This window comes from Apostichopus japonicus, chromosome 20 (genome assembly GCF_037975245.1).
Source record: "Apostichopus japonicus isolate 1M-3 chromosome 20, ASM3797524v1, whole genome shotgun sequence".
NCBI classification, from domain to species: Eukaryota; Metazoa; Echinodermata; class Holothuroidea; order Aspidochirotida; family Stichopodidae; genus Apostichopus; species Apostichopus japonicus.
In genome coordinates, this window is record NC_092580.1 from 1,426,151 (window position 1) to 1,450,096 (window position 23,946).

Below are 23,946 nucleotides of genomic sequence, written 5' to 3' on the forward strand. Positions count from 1 at the left end.
ACAACCACAGTCAGTATCGTGAAGGGCAAGTAGGTAGACAACGATGACAAGGCACCCCCCTACCCCGAGGGCAGTCAGAGCATCGAAGGATCCCCCTTGAAGGACTTTCCCCTCTCGCCGACCAAGAAGAAGTTTTTTTCTCTCTTTGCAAGTACTGTGTTTGTAGACGCATTATAACAGCTACATGTAAGTCAAGTATATGCCTACTCCGTGATGCGAGAAGCTTCTCTCGAGTGTCCATGGTGACAGGAAGTAGTCAGGGCAGAGGTCAACGGTATAAAAATGTCCAGATTTTTTGGGGCCAGATTTTTTGTTGTTGTTGGCTTCCATTATATAAGTTTATTGGGTTGTTGTTAAATAGTGAAATTACCTCTAGACTGTATCAGAATTTGTTCCAGGGGAAAGTTTTCTCCCTCTCTTTATTATTTTTTCCCCTCACTTTTCTCTTAATTTTTAGGCTAACAGGATTGTAGAGCGCACACGGTCTTTTTACTCCAGTCGCATAATGTAACTTTTTAGTATAGTACATATCATGTATTTGTCGGAACAGATTTTAAGCATTGGAGTCATATCACTTTCCTCGGTTAGTATTTTGTGTAGATATGTATGAGAGTGGCGCACATAAAGGCCCCTTCCTTCTTGCATGCCCCGGTTTCCGTAACCGGACCATGTGTCGGTTCGGTTTGTGTATTTCCCTGAAATGTTATTCTCATTTGTATTTTTTTTTTTTAAACCTATCTAAATGTTTGCATGTTGTGAAGAGAAAGTTTGTCTTTTGTTTCTGTTTTGAGGCCAGGTCACAGTGATAGAAATCATGATAACTACAGCTCTTTGACATATACAAACTGCCTTTACGATCGAGAAAAGCCACTCATTCGTAATCTTATTACATTGGAGCACAAACGTCACTTTTTATACATACTGTTATTAATTTTAGTCCTTGAACTTCAAAAATCCAGCCAAGATTTAAACCACATTAGAACTGCTGTAGTGAAAGTAGACATTGAAAATCGCTTTGCCAAAATATTTCTGTATATTCAATAAGGAACACTATGAATCTGCCTGTTAGGTGTGCATTTGCTCTCATATAAACACATTGTGTTATGTACACTTCATAGGAATGCTTCATTTTGTTCCATATTTGAAGGATAGCTTTTTTTCCTTCCTCTTTTTTTTCTATTGGCTTTGGATTCAGACCTTCTTAAAATTTAGTTGTAGGAGTACCTTAGTAAGTGCAATTTTAATGGTATCGAAAACAAAACAAAATTAACGTAATTATCATATAGGTCTTTTGATTTTCTCAGGTTTAACAAAAGAAAGAAAATGGGGAATATTTCAGTAACAGCATCTGGTCAACAGAGGCCGATCTGTATGGAATGTGGTTTGTTTAGTAGTGTAGCGGAGCATGAATAAAACAATTAACCTTGTTGAATGGATGAAGAATGAATGGGCTTTGTGAAACCTGGTATTTTGTAATGAAAGAAAAAAGGAAACAAACATTTCAAAAGGTATTTTGTTTTTCAAATATGACTGCATGTTGAAATTTTTTCCTATTTTCTCTTGGATATGAGATGTAATCTTCATTTGTACAACAAAGCCAAGCTTAAAAACAATCTTTACTGTTTTTTCTCTTAATTCATAATAATTAAATGGCTAGACACATAAAAAGTATGAATATATTCCTCATTCCTTGTGTTAAGGTTACGTCTTGGATGCATGTATTCATGTTTAAAGTATTTCATTACTACTTGTATTCTTAATTATTGACATTGCTAAGATAGTTCTTCAATGTTGTTTCGTCTATGTTATTTATATAGAAATATTAAACTGTGTTCGGTTTTTTTAAAGTTTTTACACAGAAAAAGCAGTGAAATACGGCGACCGGTTGTTAAAGTATGAAGTCTGTTAGCTCGCTGTTGACTCGTTATTTGTATCTAGTCTTGCTCTTGATTTATGAAAGGTGTAGCTATGATGATGATGCAGAATAATATTTGCCTGTAAACTTCAAATGCATTTCACAAGTTTCAAAAGCCAGTATGGGGAGGTTGTGAACAAACCTGTAGTTATGCATGCTGTGATTGGATAATAAGGGAATAGCTATCTTCAGACCACGAGGAAGTGTATCCCTGTGTACCTCTGGGCGGGTTCATTCAACAACTTCCTTGGTATTTTGCCTATTTTTGAGGTTACCATGGTGATGTGGTTGCAATTACTCATTCTGCAGCCATTGTGTGTATGTCGGGGTGGTGCCTTATTAAGAGATTTGTAACAATAGCAGAGGTTGAAGGGAAATATTAGAAAAAGAAATAGGCAGTATTTATAGAAAAGTTTGGATCAACTGATGTTCATTACAGGTGTACTGAAACTAATAGCGCAATGAATAATTATGTCATATATCAAAATTAGCATGATTCCTATGCCTGATTTTCCATGTTGTTGTCATGTGAGCGTTCGTGTTTAAAGTGGAGGGTTTTGCAGTCACCATGGCAACCGATACCCCACAGATTGTATAGTTCATACATGTAGTTAGCCCAACTACAATTTTGGAAAAATAGATTCTTTGCACAGAAATATAAAAAAAAAGAATGGAAACAAAAAATTTGGGAAGGTGAGGTGAGGTATAACTGCAAGGCTGTAAAATGATACAAAGTTCACAAAAAGTTAAAAATTGAGATAAAAAGTTGAATGTATATCCTGTATGGTAGTTAATTAGTGTTATGTAACCAAATTTGAATATTAATATAACAAAACCTAAAAATGGTTATAGGAAAGTGAATGATGACGGTCAGAAACGCTGTAAAGAAATTGCCATGGTATTAATCCTGATGTTGTATTTGTACGGCAAGATCACCTAGGTCGATCTGAAGTGTTTTCTTTTTTCCTTTCCAGAAAAGAGGTTCTGTTTGTGAAGCGTTTGGTTGGTTTGAAGAGAAGACTTCTGATCGACTCTTAACCCCAGTCAGGGGAGTGACAGGGTCTTCTCTTTTTCAATATTGATAGTTTTCGGACAAAATTTACTGTTACCCTAACCTTTCTAAACTCGGTATTAATTTTCAATCAAAAATGGTGGGGCGGGGGGGGGGGGGGTAATATCGTGATCCGCAAGAGGTGGAAAAATAAACAGGCATTCCTGAAATTCCTTTTCTTTCCGTGTTTATTTCTTGTCTGTCTCTCTCTCTCTCTTATTTCTAGTGTGTAGAAGAAAAAACAGAGAGTGATTTGAGAACTTGTCTGGTCCTTACAAATGGAACTGGAAGTTGACCTTGCTTAACATACCCACACATACATATAACAGGATGTTATGAATAATCTGACAGACTAGTTTGCCAACAAAATTGTTTTGACAAGACAGGATGATATTTCAGTCGATATGAAAGGTAGATATTTCTCAAAAATCGTTTTGCCCTTTGAAAGGCCTTGTAACTAAAGCAATAGGTCTACTACACCCTTTTAAGCCAATTGAAACATTCTGTAATGTGTTTTGTAATGCATAATACAACCCAGCCCACCCCCACCCTTTCCTCCCCAACTTTCAGTAGAACAATTTTGTCAAAACTTAGAACCTTATAAACCATAAAAAATCAAGATGACAAACAATGGTTTGATTTGACAGCTTTGAAATCACGTATCACTGGCAAGATGCGTCGAGCTCACTCGTACGACAAAGTCGATAAATGTGTATCTTTTCTGGTAGTTCGCGACACGCTGATTACGACTCTGATGTTTATTTTGGAATTGGGTGTTGTGTGGGGGCAAAAAACCTGATTTGATTTTTTCCCCAAAACTGACCCAAAATCGGTTTCGCCCAAATGACGTAACATGGAGTAATCGATGCTCAGGAGCCCAAATCTGCAACTCCCAGGCGCAAGTATAAGTGCACAAATTGGAAAACCCCCTCTTTTCAGCCCCTCTTTTGTCCTCTCTGAAACACCCATCGACATTAAAATTAGACGTGGAGTAGAAGACACCCTTGTCTCTGTTATACACTAATTTCGTGTAATTATCTGACCGGGAAAGGCTTTTTGTCTATAGATTTCTATTTTTTTCATAAATCATAATTCAGTCCCCCCCCCCGCACGCCCCCACACAACACCCAATTACAAAATATACTTCAGATTCGTAATCAGCGTGTCGCGAACTACCAGAAAAGATACACATTTATCGCCTTTGCGACAACAAGTTTTTTCACCTATAAAAACCGTAATGGGTACGTACCCCTTGCAGTTTTTGCCAAAACTGACCCATTTATTCATAAATGTCAAGATAAAACTCAAAATGACAAACAAAGGTTTGATTTGACTGCTTTGAAATCACGTATCACTGGCAAGATGCGTCGAGCGCTCTCTTATGAAACTTCTTTCGCTCAGTTATGCAACAGAACAATAGAACAAAAGAAAAACTTTTAGGGGCAACAAAAGATTTTAAACCTTTGTTCGTCGTAAAAGTTTTTCGGTCTTACTTTTGCAAGTTTGAGGTGCAAAAATTTGTTGTCGCAAAATCGATAAATGTGTATCTTTTCTGGTAGTTCGCGACACGCTGATTACGAATCTGAAGTTTATTTTGGAATTGGGTACCAAGAAGAGGTACTTTTTTAACTTTTCAGACAAAAAACCTATTTTTGGCGCAAATAAAAATTGCCAAAAATTGACCCCAAATCGATTTAGCCCAAAAGACGTAACAGGGAGTAATCGATGCTCAGGAGCCCAAATCTGCAACTCCCAGGTCCATATCTGCTCCCGTTCGGGAGATACGTGGTCCCAAAGTAGGCTACAAGATAGAAATACGTGTTCTTTATCAGTGTACAAATTGGAAAACCCCCTCTTTTCAGCCTCCTCTCTTGTCCTCTCCGAAACACCCATCGACATTAAAATTAGACGTGGAGTAGAAGACACCCTTGTCTTTGTTATACACCAATTTCGTGTAATTATCTGACCGGAAAAGGCTTTTGTCTATATGATTTCTATTTTTGTTCATAAATCATAAATCAGGTTCTTTTGGCCCCCCTGCACGCCCACACACAGCACCCAATTCCAAAATATTTCTTTTATACGTGATTTGACTGCTTTGAAATCACGTATCACTGGCAAAATGCGTCGAGCGCCCTCTTGCGGCCTCGTTTTTGGTCAGTTTTTAACTTCAGAGGAACAATAGGAGAGCGAAAAACTTTTAGGACGAACAAAGGTTTTGAAATCTTTTGTTCGACCTAAAAGTTTTTCGCTCTCCTATTGTTCCTCTGAAGTTGAAAACTGACCAAAAACGAGGACGCGAGAGGGCGCTCGACGCATTTAAAAAAAATGTTTTATCTTTTCCTTCCTGAAGTAGAAATATTAGATACGAGCACCTTTTACCAACAATCGCTATGGCGCAGTGGTTAGTGCTCTGGACTGACAAACACTCTATCATGAGTTCAAACCCCAACGAAGACAATTTTCCTTTTACTATTCTTATATCTTTCCTTCCATTATGAACCTTAAATATTAGAAACGAGCAATAATTTTCAACAGTAACAGTGGCGCAGTTGGTAGTGCCTGTACCTGGAGAGCAAGACTAACTCCTTGTCTAGGGTTCGAACCCCAGTTGAGGCAGTTTTCCTTTTACTATTCTTTTACCTCTTTCCTTCCATTATGAACCTTAAATATTAGAGACGAGCATTATTTCTTAACAGTTGCTGTGGCGCAGTGGTTAGTGCTCTGGACTAAGAGAGACAGACATCACACTGTCATGAGTTCAAGACCCAACCAGAGTCTTTTAGTTTTCTGTTCTTTGGAGTAGGTGGAAGTATAAAGGTAAGAAACGAAGGTTACTTTATTGGGAACCAAAATGGTGTGATCGGTTGTTCCATCTGCAATGATACTGAGCAGCATGGGTTCAAGCCCCGGCCGGGCCGGTGAATTCTGTAAAAGGAGCTCGTCGGCACCCCTCCCCCCCCCCTGACAAGGCTCCCAAGCGGCACCCGAGTTGGCCGCCACCCCCCTCCCTGACAAGGTTTCCAAGCGGGTGAGGCGAGCATCCCACCACCCCCCTCCCTGACAAGGTTCAGTGGAGGTGAATATATTTTACCAACAACCAGGTCTTTAAATATTGGAAATGCATCCTAAGGTAGCTGATAGACAAAAAAAGTAGGCATCACAAGGTCCCTGGTTCAATTTCATCTCATGCTCTTCTTTTTTATTCTTCCAGTGAAAGCACAAGTTAAAAAAACTCACCACACATTTTTCACATTTTCTCAGTTTGCAGCTTACAAGTAAAAAACAACCAAAACTTGCAAATAAACAAACTATGTCCACTTAGTGACATCTATATCAAACCCCCCAAAGAGAGGAGTTTAAGCATTCTCTAGACAGGGGGCAAAGAATTGTGATTTTCTTGCCGTATAATTTGCACAAAATCCCACTTGACCTTTGACTGATGTATATAGAGTCAAGTGAGTTAACGTTTGTTCAAGAATTAAGTGAGAACCAGAAATGATCAGACAATTCAAACTCCCTAGACCACAACAAGTGTACTAACTCACTCTTTGGACATCAACCTATTCAGTGACTGATAACATGTTTACAGTACATAAGTTTTATGGCCAAAAATGGATTAAAATCCAGAAAGAACAGTCTTCCTTTTATGTGAAATATAGACCCATAGATGTTGAATATGTATGAGCAAATAGACATTACCTTTTACCTTTTTTTGAGTTAGCAAATCAGCTCTGCCACCAACCTACTCCTTCAATACACTGAAATATTTTCAAAACCAAAGCCATCTAGTATATATAGACTACACAGAAGAAGGCAACTTTTCAGACAGCCTGTTTACCCCCTTGAGACTCAACTAGTGACAACTGCCAGGGATCACTTGAGGTGTGTTGTAAGATCATTCAACATATGATTATCACTTCTGAAGCAGATATCATTTACCTGATTGACTGTTTATGCATTGTTCAAGGTTACTTCAGACCTATCTGTAATATAACTAAAACTGAAGTTGACCAAATTATGTTCACCAAAAGGAAATGATTGCAATGTCAGTGGGGGCACCATCATACCAGGTGTGCAATTCATCAGACCTTAACTTTTGGAGTTATCAAGGTGGTCAGAATTTGACCCTAAGTGACCTTTGACCTCTTCATAGAACATTCAGTTCTGGTACATTTCTGAGCATGAGGATAATCCCAGCTATTGGCAGCTGATGACTCCAATTTACATTTGACGTCTTAACAGAACTGCTCAAAGTGTAATGCTCAGTAAGGGGGACCTACCACCTAACTATGACATTTTACCGATGCTACAGATATTCACTAAACTCGAATAGGAGGTTTTTGTATTTTGGCCGGTGATGACCTCAATTGACCTTTGACTCCACTCAATAACTGGAGCAGCTAAAGAATTCAATGCTGTAAATTTACATCCTAATTTTCATGAAATTCATGCAAAAAATGCTTGCATCATCACAAGACCATCCTTAACGAAAAACCTTTCATAATTTCCATCTGTAAATCTTAGAAAATTTTCAACACAATACCTGTGAGAAGAGCACTTTTGAAAACATGCAAGAGAGAAAAAACACTGGTATTTTAGGTGCAGGGCAGAGATGGTCTTATGGTATTGCAGAAGTATTCAAGACTATGCATGAAATATAGATAGATTTCTCAAGAAACAATTCTGCCAAAATGTTCCTTAAAATTTAGGAAAGCAGTTTTTTAAGTGTTTTAGGTACAGCTTTCATAACAGTATTCTACATTTTATCTCTTGCTATTTCAAGGAAAAAGAAATGCATATCCTTAGTGCTTCAATATTTACACACATGGTGATACAAAAAAAAGGAGGAAAGCTTACATATATATATATATATATATATATATATATATAATATATATAAAATATATATACATATATCTTTTAAGAAGCTGCAACATCAGTGGCTCAAAAAGTTTGTGATCCTGAAAGTATCTGGTAGCTGGATCGAATGACTTTCCGATTCTTCTTCAACTTTAGTCCTATTTCTAATCCTTTTTGAGAAAACTTCCATCGGCTTGTCTCTTTGGATTGATGAAGCGTTCGGCACATCGCTACCAGAATTGGAGCAAACTTTTCTGTCTTCTTCTGCCTTCAGGAGGTTATCGTCTGGTAAGCCTTTCCTGATCTGGTCCTAGTTAGACCCTACTTTACTCGGACATGAGATGGAGGCTTTCATGTCCATAATGAGACTAGAGTAGGGATCTGAATCGGCTACAGAGGCTTGGGATTCCAATTTATTGTCTCTGTCTGATGCTTCGTCATCCTCCCAAGTCTCTTACAAATTTAAGTCTTCTGGAGGTCTCTCTGGGAGCTGTTCCATGGTGGACACCATAGGTGGTTCTGCCAAAGAAAAGAATATGAAAGAAAATTACAAGATAGAAACACACAAGCCATTTAGACGAAAGTACTCTGCATAAAGTGGAGATCATGCATGTTACATTTGAAGGCTCGAATGAGTTGACGATAGCCAATAATTTTAAGGGCGAACACGGATTGCTTTGGGTGATGGGAGGGGGTGGGGGAGTAACACTTTCTTGGTGGGAGGGGGTCAGAGCCACAGACAGAGATCTAAGAACATTTAATGATTTCCTATGATTTTCTTATGTAATGTCAGAAATGTCAAAAACAAAAAAATCATTTATAACCCATCTACTAGTAAAATGTCTAGTATTGTAATATCAACTACAGTAGTTACAGAATATTATTATAAAATGTAAATAAAAACTGTAAAAAAAAAAGGAATATATTACAACATGAAGGCAAAAATTATTTAAGTTGCAATAGATTTACAAGCTAATATGGAAAGACATGAAGAAAAACTTCATAAAAAAGATGACTTAGGAACAAACCTCAGTTAGTTTGTTGTGAACAGTTGAAAAACAGTGCTATCAGGCCAGGCTGGATTTTTTATGCCACTTTTTAATTTTTGAGGGAACAACCCTTTAATTGAGATGGAGAACAACACACCCCCCCCCCCCCCGCCCGCCCAATTCTCTCCTAGTCTCTTTACGTGTAGGGTTGTCCAGAAAGACCTGACCTGACCCGACGTTAATATTGTTACACCCTTTTCAAGATTTTCCTCTAATATATTTATATTTTCATCTCTGGGATTATAGGAAAAAAGTATCACTGCACAGAACAAAACCTCATTTGTCAAAACAAATGTGACACAATGCACATAAAATTTAAGTAGTGTAAGCAATGAAACTTGAAATTTTCAACAGGTTACATGATGTTGCATGTTAGTCACAATTTAACCTTGCATCTAATGATACTAAACACCAACAATGTTAGGACAGCCCTTTAACAAAGCAATTAAACTTACATTAAACTAATGAAACTATACTCAAATTGACAGTTGAATGATCCATTAATTAATAGTTTTGTCATCTCACCTTCATTCTGCCATGGATTGCTTCATTAGTTATCTTAATTCCTTGCATACCTTGAAGGTAGCCATCTTTATCAATCATATCTTTCCTGTCGAGAAAAACAGAAAAGAATGGAACTTGCCTAATAAACTTCCTTGTTATGGGATCTTAGCATCTATTACGATTCAAACATAAGACAAGATGGCAATCCATGGCATCTTATCTCTTCTATGATGGAATAGATCTACAATGAACTTTGACCTTGACCCTTAACAACTGCATAAGTTCTAATTTAAAATCTGTCCAATTATATTCTACATATGTTTTGGTTTAATGACTTTTTCCAACATACTGACAAGCAGAAAATGGCTACAGTTTCTGGGTACTTGACCTTTCACCTATGACATTTATACCAATCACCCAAGATCAAGTTTACAGTACATGGTCAGGCACCTACCCACCAAGTTTGAACCTGATCGGACTTACAGTCTAGGAGAAGTTCACGACACACTCTTTTGCACAATTTAGACCAATTTTAACTTTAACTCAATTGACCCGTTAACTACAAGCCTAAACTGCTAAATCTGTCTTGTTTTTAAACTTTGTCTCTTCATTCTCTACATATAATGTGGTTTAATGCCTTTGTCAAACAAGTTGGCATGCAGAAAATGGCTAAAAACAATTTTTAGACTTATTGACCTTGAACAACCTCTTTGACATCATCAATCACGTTGGCATGAGTTAACATGGTCAGGCTCCCACCCACCAAGCTTGAACTTGACAGGACTTTGGGTCTAGGAGGAGTTTGCGACATACTTAATTTTGCTCACTCACTCACAAACACACCCACCAACACAAACTCTCCGTCTGCATGACTGCATAGGTTACAATTATCATCGAAACCAAAAACGGTCGCTTATGCCTATATGATCATAAGACCCACATTAAGATTGATACCGACACATCCCGGCATGACACAAGTTCTGTGGTACAACCTAATCAAAATTAATTTTTCAGTGTTGACTCTGAGATTTCAATAGTATCTACATGAACTTCTTCTGTTGAGCATTCATGAATTCAATCTAAGATGAGACTTTTTATACAGTACTGATCTGAATAATATTTAAGTCAATTTCCTTTGTTGTGTGTATCTCATATGGCCTTATAGTCTTTCAGATCATACTGGAATATTGAATAATGTAGACGCTAAACACATATCTCGGGCCACATATTCAAGAAACTGATCTAGGCTGGTAGAAGTGTTGTATATATACCATCAAATCACATTGTGACATTTGAAAATCGTATATTCGTACTTTAATACTTTATGCGATCTGCCATCAGAGATCAAAATGCAAAAATATTAGATCTATATTCTCCCTTCATTTTGCATATTTTCATGCATTATTTTGTAGATAAATACATTATATACAACCCAAGGTCCTTGTTTTCCAGGAGATTACTAAGGTTAAATCCGGTTTATCACACCCAGTAAAAATCATTAATAACCAGTGCTGTACCGAAGGCAAAAATAGTAACCAATGGCTTCTAAATAAAAACCAGAAAGTAAAAATGCATCATGGTTTCAATGATGCAACATGAGCAGTTTTCTTCATGCATCTGACCTAGAATGTAGAGTGAAGGTGTACAACATACTTGATCTTAGTAATACAGTAAAAAGCAGTGTGATGTGACAAACAATAAATTCACAATGACACAGGCTGTCCTGAAATGACCATTGACCTCAACAACAAGCTTCTTGTACTAAATGTGATAGATACATCAACATACTAAATATGACATCTGTCCTTGTTGAAATATTGTATAAAACATGTTTTTTTTTGTGGACAATTTGACCCCTGATGAACTGAAATGACCATTGAACTCCGCTCACTACATTAGTCTTTTTGTACTGAATGTGTAACAATTACATACCAAATATGCGATCTGTCCAAGATTCCCTTGTGATATTATGTTATTAAGGAAGGTGGGTTAGTGTAGACACACAGGTAAGAGGGGAGTGAAGCAAATGTTTGGCATTTGTTGACTTCAAATGACCTTTGACCTCCACCAAAAGCAATAATAGGCTTCTTAAATTTGCTATGGTACATCCTTCTTGCAATATCATGTTTAAAATGCTTTAACAATTTGACTTCTGATGACCCTAAATGACCTTTGACATCCACCAAAATCAATAGGCTTTTTTTCACTCAATGTGATTCACCTTCAACCAAGTATGAGATCTGTCCAAGCTTATCATCTAGAGCAGTGGTTCCCAAACTTTTCAAGGCGGGGACCCCATTTCATGTAGCGGTATGTAATTGTTACGCCATCCGAGCGCGACCCCAAGTTTGTGTCTCCGGAATAATGAAGTTGTGCAGGCCCACATGTACCTGTAGTACAGTACTGTAGTTGTATGTGAAAACAATATAGTGAATATACAGAAGCAGGGTGGCCAGCGACAATTGAGCAAAAAACGCCAGATTCACTCAGGAGAAACGCTAGAACGGCCGCTAATAAAACCCTAAATATGAGTTTTCAGGGTGAATTATGTAGGATTTTGACTGCGAACGTTCAAATTCGGGTAAATTTTGGGTACCCTCAGATTTTTTTTAATATTTTGAAACAAGCCTGCGACCCCACAAGAATTGCTTCGCGACCCCAGTTGGGGTCGCGACCCCAGGTTTGGGAAACCATGATCTAGAGATATCGTGTTTACAAGGTTTTCACAATTTGACATCTCTGTGGAGACCCCAAATGATCTCCCCAAAAATGCAGTGCGGTTCTTCTACACACCATATGAACTTTGTCCGGCCTCCTTTCTTCAGATAGTGTCAATTGTCTAATTGTCAATAGCTATCCAGATAGTCGGGGAACGGGCGATCCCAACTGCACCTTATTGGGCCAACACTTTGGCACCCCGTTCGCCAGTAGGCTCACTGCACATACTACATCTAAGTTCTACCACCCAAATAAGCCTCAATGTAAAGATAAAATGTTTCAAACTTAGCATTTTCTGTCACTGACAAAGCTATGCAACAGAATATGTACGAACGAGTTGCAGGCCCATCACTCAGACACTATGTATTCATATTGTGTGTGTTAGATGGAACACGTATCACATGCTTGTAGCATAGCCAAATGATCCATTTTGGACAGCGCATGCGGTACAAATTCCTCATTCATGTATAGAAATCACAAAATTCCTGTCAACTGACTGAACTCGCAATCTTTAAGAATTTACATAGGAAGGAATAGTTGTAACAAATCATGACCCAGTATAGGTATAAGTGGTTTAAAAATATGCATTAGTAGGGGGGGAGGGGGCATTTGATATTGTGTCCCCCATCTCAAAAAGTGGGGAACATGTTCCCCCTGCACCCCCCCCCCCAGGATTGAGGCTCAAGCCTGCAGCGTAACATAGGAGTAGAGCCTAGTGTGTCGGCACTGAGAAAAGTCATTTCAAAACAAGCATTAATTGATCTTATAGATCTTCTGAATAGGGACAACAATTTTGTGTGCCATGCGCACCACGAAGGTTGTCTATACGCTCCTGAGTTCGGTTATACTATTCGGCACATACAGGATCACTTTATTGATCCACTGGAACCTTGTTCCCCAGTCTCCCCCAGGCCCCATCCCAACGTAAACACAGGCATGTAAGTATGTAGCCTAAACTTGCCACATTTATAAACAGGATGAATGGTATAGAAGTGAAGAAGAGAAACATGTCAAATACAGGTATTGGTATTATCTTCATCATGCATGGTCATAGCCATAGTCCCTAGGTCTTGGTAATAGGGTTATACCCTATGTAGGTATGTATACTTACATAGAGTACCTTTGGTACCTATGCCTGATGTGCCTGGTTCCTTTACTTCTCCATTTTTTGTTGTTGCCTGTTTACGGTAAGTATTTAAATGAACTACGATGCTCAAAACCATTTTGTAAAGCAAAATGCGATTTGCTATACACCTACTGTATAGACTCGAAGTATGTGAAACCCATTGTATTACATAGACTTAAGTACTGTAGAATTTCTATAACACAACAACAGGCGGAGTTATAATAGTATCATCAGGCAGACTACCTGGCTGTGACGATAGTCTATCATGAGTTACGGAAAAGATTGAAAAGTGCAAGTTTTGGCAATTGGTACTGACTTTCACTTACTAGGTCATCATCAACTTAAATATATAAAAAAAAAAAAACAGATAATTCTGATTTGTTAGTCATTATACTCTTCCTTTATACCAAAGTTTGTGTCTAGGTTTTGGAAGAGTTTGAATTCACCGACTTCTATAACTCAAACTGAAATGACTGATCGAACAAACTATGTAAGCAACATAAACGCTTTGAGCATATTGTATAACCAGCCGCATTGAACCTCGGAGACGTAGTAGGGAAATATTGCCCCCTTCCAGGTCATTTACAAAAAACAAACAGGGGTAAATTTAGTTACTGTACTTCCAAAGATATATCAGCATACTTCTCAACCAATTAACCACTTTTATGTGCTTTGAATTGTACTACTTGGAATATAATGAAGTTTCTGCATCTTCCATGGGGTCCGTCTGGACATCCCACATGCAAGGGGTCCACCCGGGCCCGTAGCCAGCTTGCCAATTTTGGAGTGGCAGTGTTTGTTTGAGGGGCAGAATTTTTTTTAAGGGAGCATTTGCATGGATCCATGTTAGGGGTCCATTACTGAAACCATAAATTAGTAGGGGACAATCAAAATTTGGGGGTACTGGCCCAGATCCCCCCCCCCCCCGTGGCTATACTGGACAGGGGGCGCCACCAAGTTGTCATAACCAGCCTTATTTAGTCAACCGATAGCAGCTGGTTAGCCCAGTTCAACCCAACCCCACCCCATACGATCTGGGGGGGGCATTAAGTGGCACTAGTACTCTCATCGATGAACAAATTAAATGGTACAATGGGAATAAGAATAAATCAGTGTCTATCAGTGAGGTGTATAGCTGGGTCATTCCCCCTCAAATCAACCAATTTTCTAAAAAGTTCCCAGGTGACCCTCTCAGATTTTGATGAAACTTCATCAGAATGATTGAGTATGTCCCAAATGAACACATGCATACAAAAAATTAAAATCATCTAATAAACGTCTAATATTCAAATTGACACCACACCATGAAGGAGTTGAGTGCCAAAGCTGAAATTTGGAGTATAAGTAGATATAATATGTGTAACTGGTGTAAATTTCAATAATGTTTCAATTGATCGCGGGGTCAACCGGGGTCAAGAAGGGAGCCCTCTTTTTTACCTTTTTCTGGCTGGAGCCAAATTTGGGCCCATGCCATTTCACATTTAAAGCATTAGTGAGCTTATCATTGCTTATGGGTATAGACATGCAACCATAAATAATACCCAAGGAATATAGGATTCATGTGACCCCTCATGTGGGCACAGGGTGACCCTAAAAGTCACAAAAAACATTTTCGGCTGAATGAAGTGCCTACTTTGGGTGATCATAACCAGAAAAATAAATGAGATACCGTTAAATTGAGAGCAGATTCATGAATTTTGGCAAGAAGTAAGATAGAGTACTAAATTTGAGCTCTGTACATGGTACAAAGACTGAATTATGAGCTTTCAAAGTCAGAAAATATCCCAATAGTGACTTTTCGCTAATCGCGCAAGCGCAAAATGGCCATTTCAACCAAATTTCAACAGGCCATACTGTATCTCGAAAACGACATGAGTATGATGTTGATTTTTTGTATGTGTTCATTTGGGACATACTCAATCATTCTGATGAAATTTCATCAAAATCTGAGAGGGTCACCTGGGGACCACTGGTTGATTTGACACAGAATAACCCAGCTACATATATAGTGCACGTGTACATGGTTCCCTCTAATGGGATCAGACTCACCCCCACCCCCTATTGCTCGCTATAATTGCGATCATCTACAAAGATTGATGAAGAATGTTCAAACAAATTACGTAATTTGTTTACTAAATTTATATAAAATCTCCCCAATTACCACAGCGATAAAACATAGGTCTCAGGTCATTTAACAGCGATGTAGTACGCCCTCCTGTGGATTGGAATGCCAAGTTAAGCTTATACTCAACCTGTGCGCTGGTGTGAGAAAGACTAATGACAATCATGTGCTTATAAAGTGCCCTTTCGTTTCTTCTGCTTGCAATATGGTGTCATGATATAACACTAAACAGGGTTTGGGATTCGGGCCAAATACTCACACCTGCAGCCTACATGCAGCGCCCTGAGTCATGTGCAACCATAACTCCCTGAATAATAAATCTTTAAGATAAACCACTGTATCTCAGCTATAACCTAGGAATTGCATCATACTACACATAAAAGGGATGGATAACCCATCGATTTTCACTCAGTGACTACTTCTGACTAGCCTGGTTAAGCACTTTTCGGCAGTAGCTTGCGGGCGAAACAGTGATGATATACTGTAGGTTATACTGGCTACTACTAGGCTAGGACTTATATACTAGCCTAGTATAAGCTCAATAACTCACCTGTTGAGGCAGGATGAAGTATAGGCCTACATAGGCCTTGCCTACGTCAATTGCACAAATTTCCAAACTTTTCTCTTGTTATATAATACGTTTTTATATGCAGTGCCTGCAATTGAACCTGACATCGGCAACGATTAGAACGACTCGATGCATAGGCCTACATGTGTTTGGGCGATGAAGCTATGTACGGCCTAGCAAGGCCATACGTATAATTGTGTGAAATTTATTGCAAAATTGTGTAACTGCGATTACTTCATGAAGAAAATGCGCATTGTTCACACCTCACTATCCAGTAAACCGAAATTTTACTGAAACTCGTCTCTCACTAATATAAAACCCTTGAATGACGCTTTACATAGTGGTACAATGTAGTGGTATATTCATATATATATTACGAGCATTATTTTATCAAGTGTTACCGTAGTGTAGCGGTTATCACGTGTGCCTCACACGCACAAGGTCCCCGGTTCGAGCCCGGGCGGTAACAAGTTCTTTTTGCAAGGATGAAATTCGTTTGTTGGGCAAATTCACTAAAATAAACCAAAAAAGATCGAAAAAAGTTTCATTTTTACCTTTTTATATAACTGCTCAAACCGTTTTTGTTGTAACGAATAAAAGGAGGAAAAGAAAGATAGATACGAAGTAATGGCTTTTTCCTTGCTTTCTATTTATTCCTTCCTGAAAACTGCCACTGTTCACTTTATTTCATGAAATGTAAGTCTGGCTTTCCATAGAAAGCAGCGTGGTAGACGTCTGTAGTCTGTACAACTCAACTAAAAGTGGTCGGTAATATCTGATTTATAGGCCTACACCGATTGTACCGTACAAACCCATATCAGGAGATCGACGTACACAGCAGAAATGTCACAACCAGCGATTGTCGTCCTAGAAACCACGTAAAAGCTCTTAATGTGTTTTTATTCATTTTGTCCGTTTTTTTTGTCTGCTTAGCCTTTTTCTTGTTTACTCCTTCAGACAGCCTATGCATAAACTACAGGAATTAGTTACGCGAAATGGGTAGCTGACCTTTCGTAGTGAAACGTTAGACCAAAGTCTAATATAGTCACATGGATTTTTTTTAACAAGTACAACACTTTTAAATGATATTAAGCTACAAATTTTAGGGCCTAACTTCAGAATCCGTAGCATATGAATGGGAAAGCTTACTAGTAGGGGCTAGGAATTAGGGATAGGGGTTAGGAAGTAGGGTTAGGAAGTAGGGTTAGGAAGTAGGGTTAGGGTGAGGGGTTAGGAATGGTACGGAATCTAAATTAGTACCAATTTTAGTCTGTTTACTAATTGGACGTAATAATTAATGTGGGTAAGTTGCAGTTGTGATGTCATCAGTGTCATGTTTGTCTCAGGGCCTAGTGTAACCCAAGCCCAATAATGTATTGTTGCAAAATTCAGTTATTTTTTCCATTTCTTACTTTGTTCTAGTGTTCTAGCATTTCTCAGAACCGTTATCGTTAGACCATACTCAACAAGGCTCATTGGCATATGTGTATGCTTTCCTATGGTGTACATAAGTTATCGCAAAGTGTGAGAAGCCTACTTTTAGGGCTTCACACATTTTCACTATGTCTGGCCGAAATCCATTAAAGACTACTTGAAGCTTTATTTCATTAAACATGGAATATAACAGCATGTTTGTTACAGTCCTTTTCTTCTGTTTAAAACAATTTTCAAAACCAGCGGTTCCCTTTGAGTAGTTAAACATCAAGTATATCTTTTGCAAAGTGATGTAACCATTGGCCTTGTGGAAATGGTGTCTCAAAAGTTAAGTTTTCCTGTATATATGTTATGTAGATTGAGATGACCAGTATAAAACCAGCTTGTCAAAGTAAGCAGCTGGTTCAATGTCTACTACATTGTAAACATGATAACTCGGGAAGTGCTGCTAATGATTGAACTTCATACATGCGATCAAATGTCCTTTTAGGTCTCTAAATAAAAATCAAAGAATGTTGTAAATTATAAAACTAAAACAAGTAGTAGATGGAATTCATATGTAGTAAATAGAACTCTTTAATGGGTACAAGAGAACCTTAAAATGTAGATCATACTTAGCATGTAGATCCAGCTTGGTGAGTGCAAGAATCCTATTGAAATTGGTAGACGGTCAAAGGTCACATGACAGGCATCAAAGTCTGAAAACCTCCTAAACATGATAACTCCAAAATTAAAGCTACAATTAATACTCTATGAATACTCCAATGCTATGATTTTCTTTTGTTGATCATAGTTTGGTCAAATTCAGTTTAGTTCTGTGAAGGGGGGCTCTACAGGTCTTCAACAAGACATACCTTTCATCTAGGTAATGAAATCTGCCTGAGAATTCATACTCTTGCTATATTGTGAATATGCACTTGAACCTCCTATCAGTTTTCACCCTCTCAGCTTCAAGGGGTCAACAGGTTATCTCAATTGGGCACAAACTAGCTCAAGGTGTCAAAAGGTTATCTCAATTGCTGGAAAATTGGCCATTTTCTCATAAATATTTCACAGTGCATAAACAATTTCATGTAACTCTCAACAATTATTAAAGGGATTTGCTAATTCAAATTGGCAAAACGTGTCTATATTTCACATAGTAAGACTGTTCTTTTTGGATAAGTGAAACACTTTGGTTTAAAATGCTGTATTTTAAAATCCACATGGGATTGCTACAAATCTTTCCTGATTCTCACTTAATTTTTGGACAAATTTAACTCACTTACTCTGTACATTTGTCAGATAGTTATTTTTAATTTTGAAGAAAGTGTATGGCAAGGCTAACAGAGCTAACTTGCTTTCTGGTTATGTTAAACTTCTATGTTCAGGAGAAGTTGTTGGGAAATTTTTCTGTCCATTGTAGGTGGTTCATATTATAATTTCCAAAATTCTAAAATTCTAAAGGACATTGACACTTGATCACCTTAACATAGAGATTTCTCTATAGAGTACCATTTTGTTCCAGGAAATGCTTTCTCAAGTTTTTACAAGAACTTATAACCTTCTGTATGCTTAAGGCCAAGAACACTGTAGTAATGGAGGTGCCTTCAGGGCCAGAATGATGGCTGTATCTTGTGGCAAAATAGATGTTAATAAGAACAGGTGTATTGATTTACCTAAGATTGCCTTTAGAAGTAACATGTGGAGGGGAAGGGGGTGGGGGGGGGGTTGAATGTAGGGCATGCTTTTACCAAATACCAACAGTCAGATTCCTTGATTTAAATATAAAGAAGATGAAACCAATTTTTCAGTGATCTGTCAATCTAGTGATTAAGATATCACAATGTATAAATATATGAGCCATATTGAATGAATATAAGTTCCATATTGAATTAAATGCATAAACTTTATCAAAACTATATATTTCTCTTTTGTGGGAAGTACAGTAGCTGGTTGTTGCTAAAGAAGTTATTTCATATGTTACAACATTTTCCCCTTTCCAGAACTAGTACCAATAGTATTCTCTGGTGTTGTTCATTGATGATAATGCATAATACAACCCTTATATGCACCTGCATTTGACACATCATCACCATGAACATCAAATCAAGAGAATTTATGAACCAAGTAATAGTCCTCATTTTCTTACCCCATAGATATCATTGGTTCAAAACATATTCAATTAAAACACCACTATATTGTTCCTTACAGTGTCAGTAAAGCAATATCAGATGCTGCACTTATTTTCACAGATTTTCAGGAAAATAAGTACAAAACCTTCCCAAATAATGGATGAAAAGCCAGATTCTTGCTTATTTTATATAGTATATTAAGTAAGTTAGTAGGTAGGTAGGTAGCCTGGCAATGCATCTCTTTATATGCCTATCATGAAGTAGCTCATGTCATCCCATATGGATTGAAGGGGGCACTGGTTGGTCGACTGAGTGCTGAGACACTCAACCACTTTTTTAGCATCCTTTACAATAATATCAATACAGTTGTTTTCAGTTTTATTGGCATTGCCATCCCAACACATCAAGGAGTAACGCCAATTCCCCCACTAACATGTACCGTGATAGAAAATATCAAAAATATCAGGACTAAAATTAAAATTTGACATTTGACAGTATAATCTAGAGTTTAACTTTTTAGTCAAAACATCAACAATACCCAATGTTAATTTGTTTTTCAATACTACCCCAAGATATTTGCAAGAACACAATCAAATGCATACCCCTTTATAGTGAAAGGTAGTAAAAAAAATGGTGTTATGACGGAAGTCAATTAGCATTTATTTAGTCTTAGAAACATGCAGTTCAAGAAAATTGAAATCACAATAATTTACAAAAGATTGTAGCAGGCTAAGATATGCAATTTCATCATACATTAATCAAAGTTATCAAACCAACCATTACAGTGTCATCAGCAAATTTGATGAGTGAGCAGCAATCTCCTGAAGATCTGGCATCATACATATATAATGTAACTTAGAGAAACAGAGATATAACAGTTTAAATTGAGTTCTGTTTTGTAAGGTAGTTCATGATCCATTGAATTAGGCTAGTACGTTGGAACCTTCATATTGACAAGTTTGTCTACCAAATATGAGGTCATATATGGTATTAAAAGCAGATGAAAAATTGAAAAACATTAACACAGGGCATAATTCCCTCGGCAAGAATGTTCTTAAAGAGGACATACTGTACGATTCCAGGATTACAAAGTCGGTGTCTTCACAACTACAACCCGATTGGATTACAAACTGAAGAGGATCTAAAAGGGTGCCACAAATTCACTTTGTTTTCCAAGTTAATGCCAATGCTATTAAACATTCGCTTATTTCGCTAATACAAGTTGGTTTTATGCACTCCACAGTCTTATAGCACATTAGGTCAATATTAGAAGGCCCTTCACATGCATGTTGAACACTGAATTAACAGTGGAAAACATCATCACACAGCAGCAAAACTGGTGCTGTTTATTCTGGTAAAGCTCTTAAAGTATATAAGGTTGAGTTTTGACTGAATGTAACAAAGTCTGTGCATTAGAGTGCTAAATCACATTGCTGTTTAAAAGCTGTACTAAAATTAGAATGAAACTGTTAGCAAACTGCTTATCCAATAGAGAGCCTGTGTAAGAGAATGTGTAAAACTTGGTCTGACATTTCAATCCTCGCAGGATCTTCTTCAGAGGCTTGATAAATGATAATGACATTTGTCATTTAGCCTCTGAAGAAGATCCTGCTAGGATCGAAACCTCAAGCCAACTTTACACATTCACATGAAAAGCTGTTCTGTGAGTTTTCAGCTATTTCCTTGAAATGTTACTCAAAAGTAATGACTATATGTGCTGTTCCTCTCTCTATTATCTTTAGCATGGGTAAGTTGACTGTTGAACTCTACTGGAAACATGCTCCTCGAACCTGTAGGAACTTTGCAGAGTTAGCCAGACGAGGTTACTACAACAATGTGAAGTTTCATCGCATCATTGATAATTTCATGGTTCAAGGTGGTGATCCCACAGGAACAGGTAAGTGAATTGCTAAAGAGTTAGTAGATGATGAAAGTGATAAATATTGTAAACATTCCTGATCATATATTGCAATGAATTTTCTGGTGGCTGAAGTTGATTGCCTAGCAAAATTGCTGTAAACGTTCCTGTATCATCTGTACTTACTGTAGGTGAAACCACATCCTCATAGTATCTTGTCTTGCAAAGATATGAATTTTTCAAATCAGAATGGGTGATGTCTTGGTGGTACACCACCTGAAAACCTCTTTGTTTCTTGTCATATTTTGTCAATCATTCATCCACTGAGGAAATTAATATTTCTACAAAAGACAAATTTTGATGAAATTCTAAGTACTTTGACAGCTAAGCAAACATTGCAAATGTATCAGGTTTTAATAATAAATCAATAAAAAGATTATAATAGCATTGTAGTATAGCTATTGAAGAGCATTTGCCCAGATGACATCAAACACTCGGGCTCTTGAGGGCAAGATATTTAGATGGGGATTTCAGCAAGCACTCAGGTGTAATATTTTTCTGTTCAATATAAGTTCATATTGTTTGTCACTAGAAAATATTTCTTAAGAAGGATAGATGAGAGGAAATGAAAAAAGAACACATCTGACTTATGATGGCTTTTCTGAAATATGTTTGTGAACCACTTTTGATCCAGCCTGTCAAAGGTTGTAGGCATGTGGAACTTGAATAGGTTTGCAGTACTGTATGAATGTCTTCATATGCAGTGAACAGTCAATCACCAGTTGTTTATAGTGTAGTACATATACCACAAGGTTAATAGGGTTTGGGGAGCCTGGGCTCAACAGGCCGACACACAAGATGTTTGATGTACAGCACTTGTCTGCAAGTACTTTCTAGTTGAACATGTGGCTTTCCCATACCGTACTTAGCACAAGAAAACCTATTGTTTTTGGGTGAATACTTGTTAAGATCAGAATTTTAACCTAAAGAGAACAACCAATTCATTTCCCTTCTGTCATCAAACTCCATGGTTTGCTTCAAGCTCAATATACTCTCAGCTAGGGACGTCACTAGAGGGGGGTGTGGGGGTGTCTCACCCCCCCCCCAATCATCAGGCCTTAGCTACGTCCCTGCTCTCAGCTAGGATATTTTCAAAACAGAAAGTAGTATGATCCAGCAGGAATTCTTTAGTTTTAATTTTAGCGCACTTTGCCGAACCAAACAAGAATCACACTTGAACTAACTAAGAGCCTTTTAAATATTTTTCACCAAATGAATTTTGTTATTATGGATTCCATTTGATATTGACAATTTAATTTCTCAAAAGCATTTCGTGAACAATAGAATTCAGCACATATGAAAAGTTCCATTGGGTGACTGTTTCAGTTTATGAAATAAAAGTTGATTGATAAACTATTAAACTGTGATGCATGATTTTGGTAAAAAAATAAAGCTGCTTACTTAATAGTATATAGTCTGATATTACTTCAGTGTGTTGGTTTACTCAACACACATTTCAGACCAGCTACAGGATGCAAACCTACTGTACTTTTGAAACTTCAATATTGGTTGGGTACTTAGTAAAGCCTTTTTGTATTCTAACAGTTAATATGCAGTAATGCACAGTGCTTTCAACTGTAGCTAAAAATAAGAACAGTACAATCAGGCACATTAGCAGGGAGGTAGGAAGCTTCCAAAAAGTGGGGGGGGAGGGGGGCACAACAACAGAGGGGCACTTTCTCATTCCACAACCACCACTCATTGTGCTATAAACCAATACACACCGGCCATATCACTTAAAGATATATGTGTTGGTATGCTGTCACTACTATTTATTGAGATTGTTATTTTTAACCGTGCTACAAATATATATGGGATGCCATTTTAGAAATAGCATGTACAGACTAAAAATAAATAATTAAAATAAAATATTAAAATTAACAAAGGCTTAAGATATCCAAAAGACAGTTCTTCATCTAAGGGGCACATATTATTTGCAAGTAGGGCACATTTGCTATTTGTGAAAAAAGAAGTGGGGACACGTGCCCGCCCCCACCCCCGGCTCCTACTCCCTGAACAGTAGATACCGTGGCAGAGGCAAATAGGAACATTGGTTGAAACATTGGTTTGTGCAAAATGAAGACATTGATAATAACATGTTTAATTCTGTTTTAACTATTACAAATTAAAAAATTACCTTTGCAATTAAAAGGATTTATTTTTTACTTTGTCAGGAAGAGGAGGATCTTCAATCTATGGAAAGACATTTGAAGATGAATTTCACCCTGAATTGAAGCATACAGGTGCTGGAATCATATCTATGGCAAATAGTGGACAAAATACTAATGGCAGTCAATTTTACTTCACGCTGGCTCCTCTTCAATGGTTGGATGGTAAACATACTGTATTTGGCCGACTTAGTGCGGGTGCAGGTGTGCTTAAAAGGATGGGCATGGTGGAGACAGATAATAATGATAGACCTGTTGAAGACATCAGAATACTGAAGGCCTACCCTGATAGTGTATAATGTATGTAACTTATGCCTGCTAACCTTAGCAAAGCACAATGAGTTGGACAAAACAAGATCAAAACTCTGAGTCCTTCACCGGTGACAGAGCTAGTTT

The 23,946-nt window shown here is 37.6% G+C and overlaps 1 protein-coding gene, 1 long non-coding RNA gene and 1 other non-coding gene across 3 annotated transcripts; 2 read left to right on the forward strand and 1 right to left on the reverse strand.

Annotated features, from left to right (window-relative positions):
• Nucleotides 1–6,141: 6,141 nt before the first annotated feature.
• Nucleotides 6,142–16,163, reverse strand: LOC139961017 (uncharacterized). Its single transcript, XR_011790698.1, has 3 exons — nt 15,899–16,163; nt 9,404–9,488; nt 6,142–8,348 (listed from the first exon to the last, which is right to left on the reverse strand). It is a non-coding gene; the product is annotated as an uncharacterized lncRNA (long non-coding RNA).
• A 149-nt stretch (nt 16,164–16,312) lies between these two features.
• Trnav-cac (transfer RNA valine (anticodon CAC)) lies at nt 16,313–16,385 on the forward strand. The gene has a single exon. It is a non-coding gene; the product is annotated as a tRNA-Val (tRNA).
• Nucleotides 16,386–16,615: 230 nt separating this feature from the next.
• LOC139961016 (peptidyl-prolyl cis-trans isomerase-like 1) lies at nt 16,616–23,936 on the forward strand. The gene is made up of 3 exons (XM_071959807.1): nt 16,616–16,794; nt 21,207–21,361; nt 23,557–23,936. Exons 1-3 carry the CDS (start codon nt 16,760–16,762, stop codon nt 23,847–23,849), a joined length of 483 nt encoding a protein of 160 aa, XP_071815908.1. The 5' UTR covers nt 16,616–16,759; the 3' UTR covers nt 23,850–23,936.
• The last annotated feature ends 10 nt before the right edge of the window (nt 23,937–23,946 follow it).

Excerpts from the sequence above, each read along its gene's own strand:
- LOC139961016 (XM_071959807.1), top strand. The coding sequence starts at position 16,760 with ATGTCACAACCAGCGATTGTCGTCCTAGAAACCAC. Across the intron at positions 16,795-21,206 it reads ATTGTCGTCCTAGAAACCAC|CATGGGTAAGTTGACTGTTG; the intron begins GTAAAAGCTCTT and ends TATTATCTTTAG. Across the intron at positions 21,362-23,556 it reads TGGTGATCCCACAGGAACAG|GAAGAGGAGGATCTTCAATC; the intron begins GTAAGTGAATTG and ends TTACTTTGTCAG.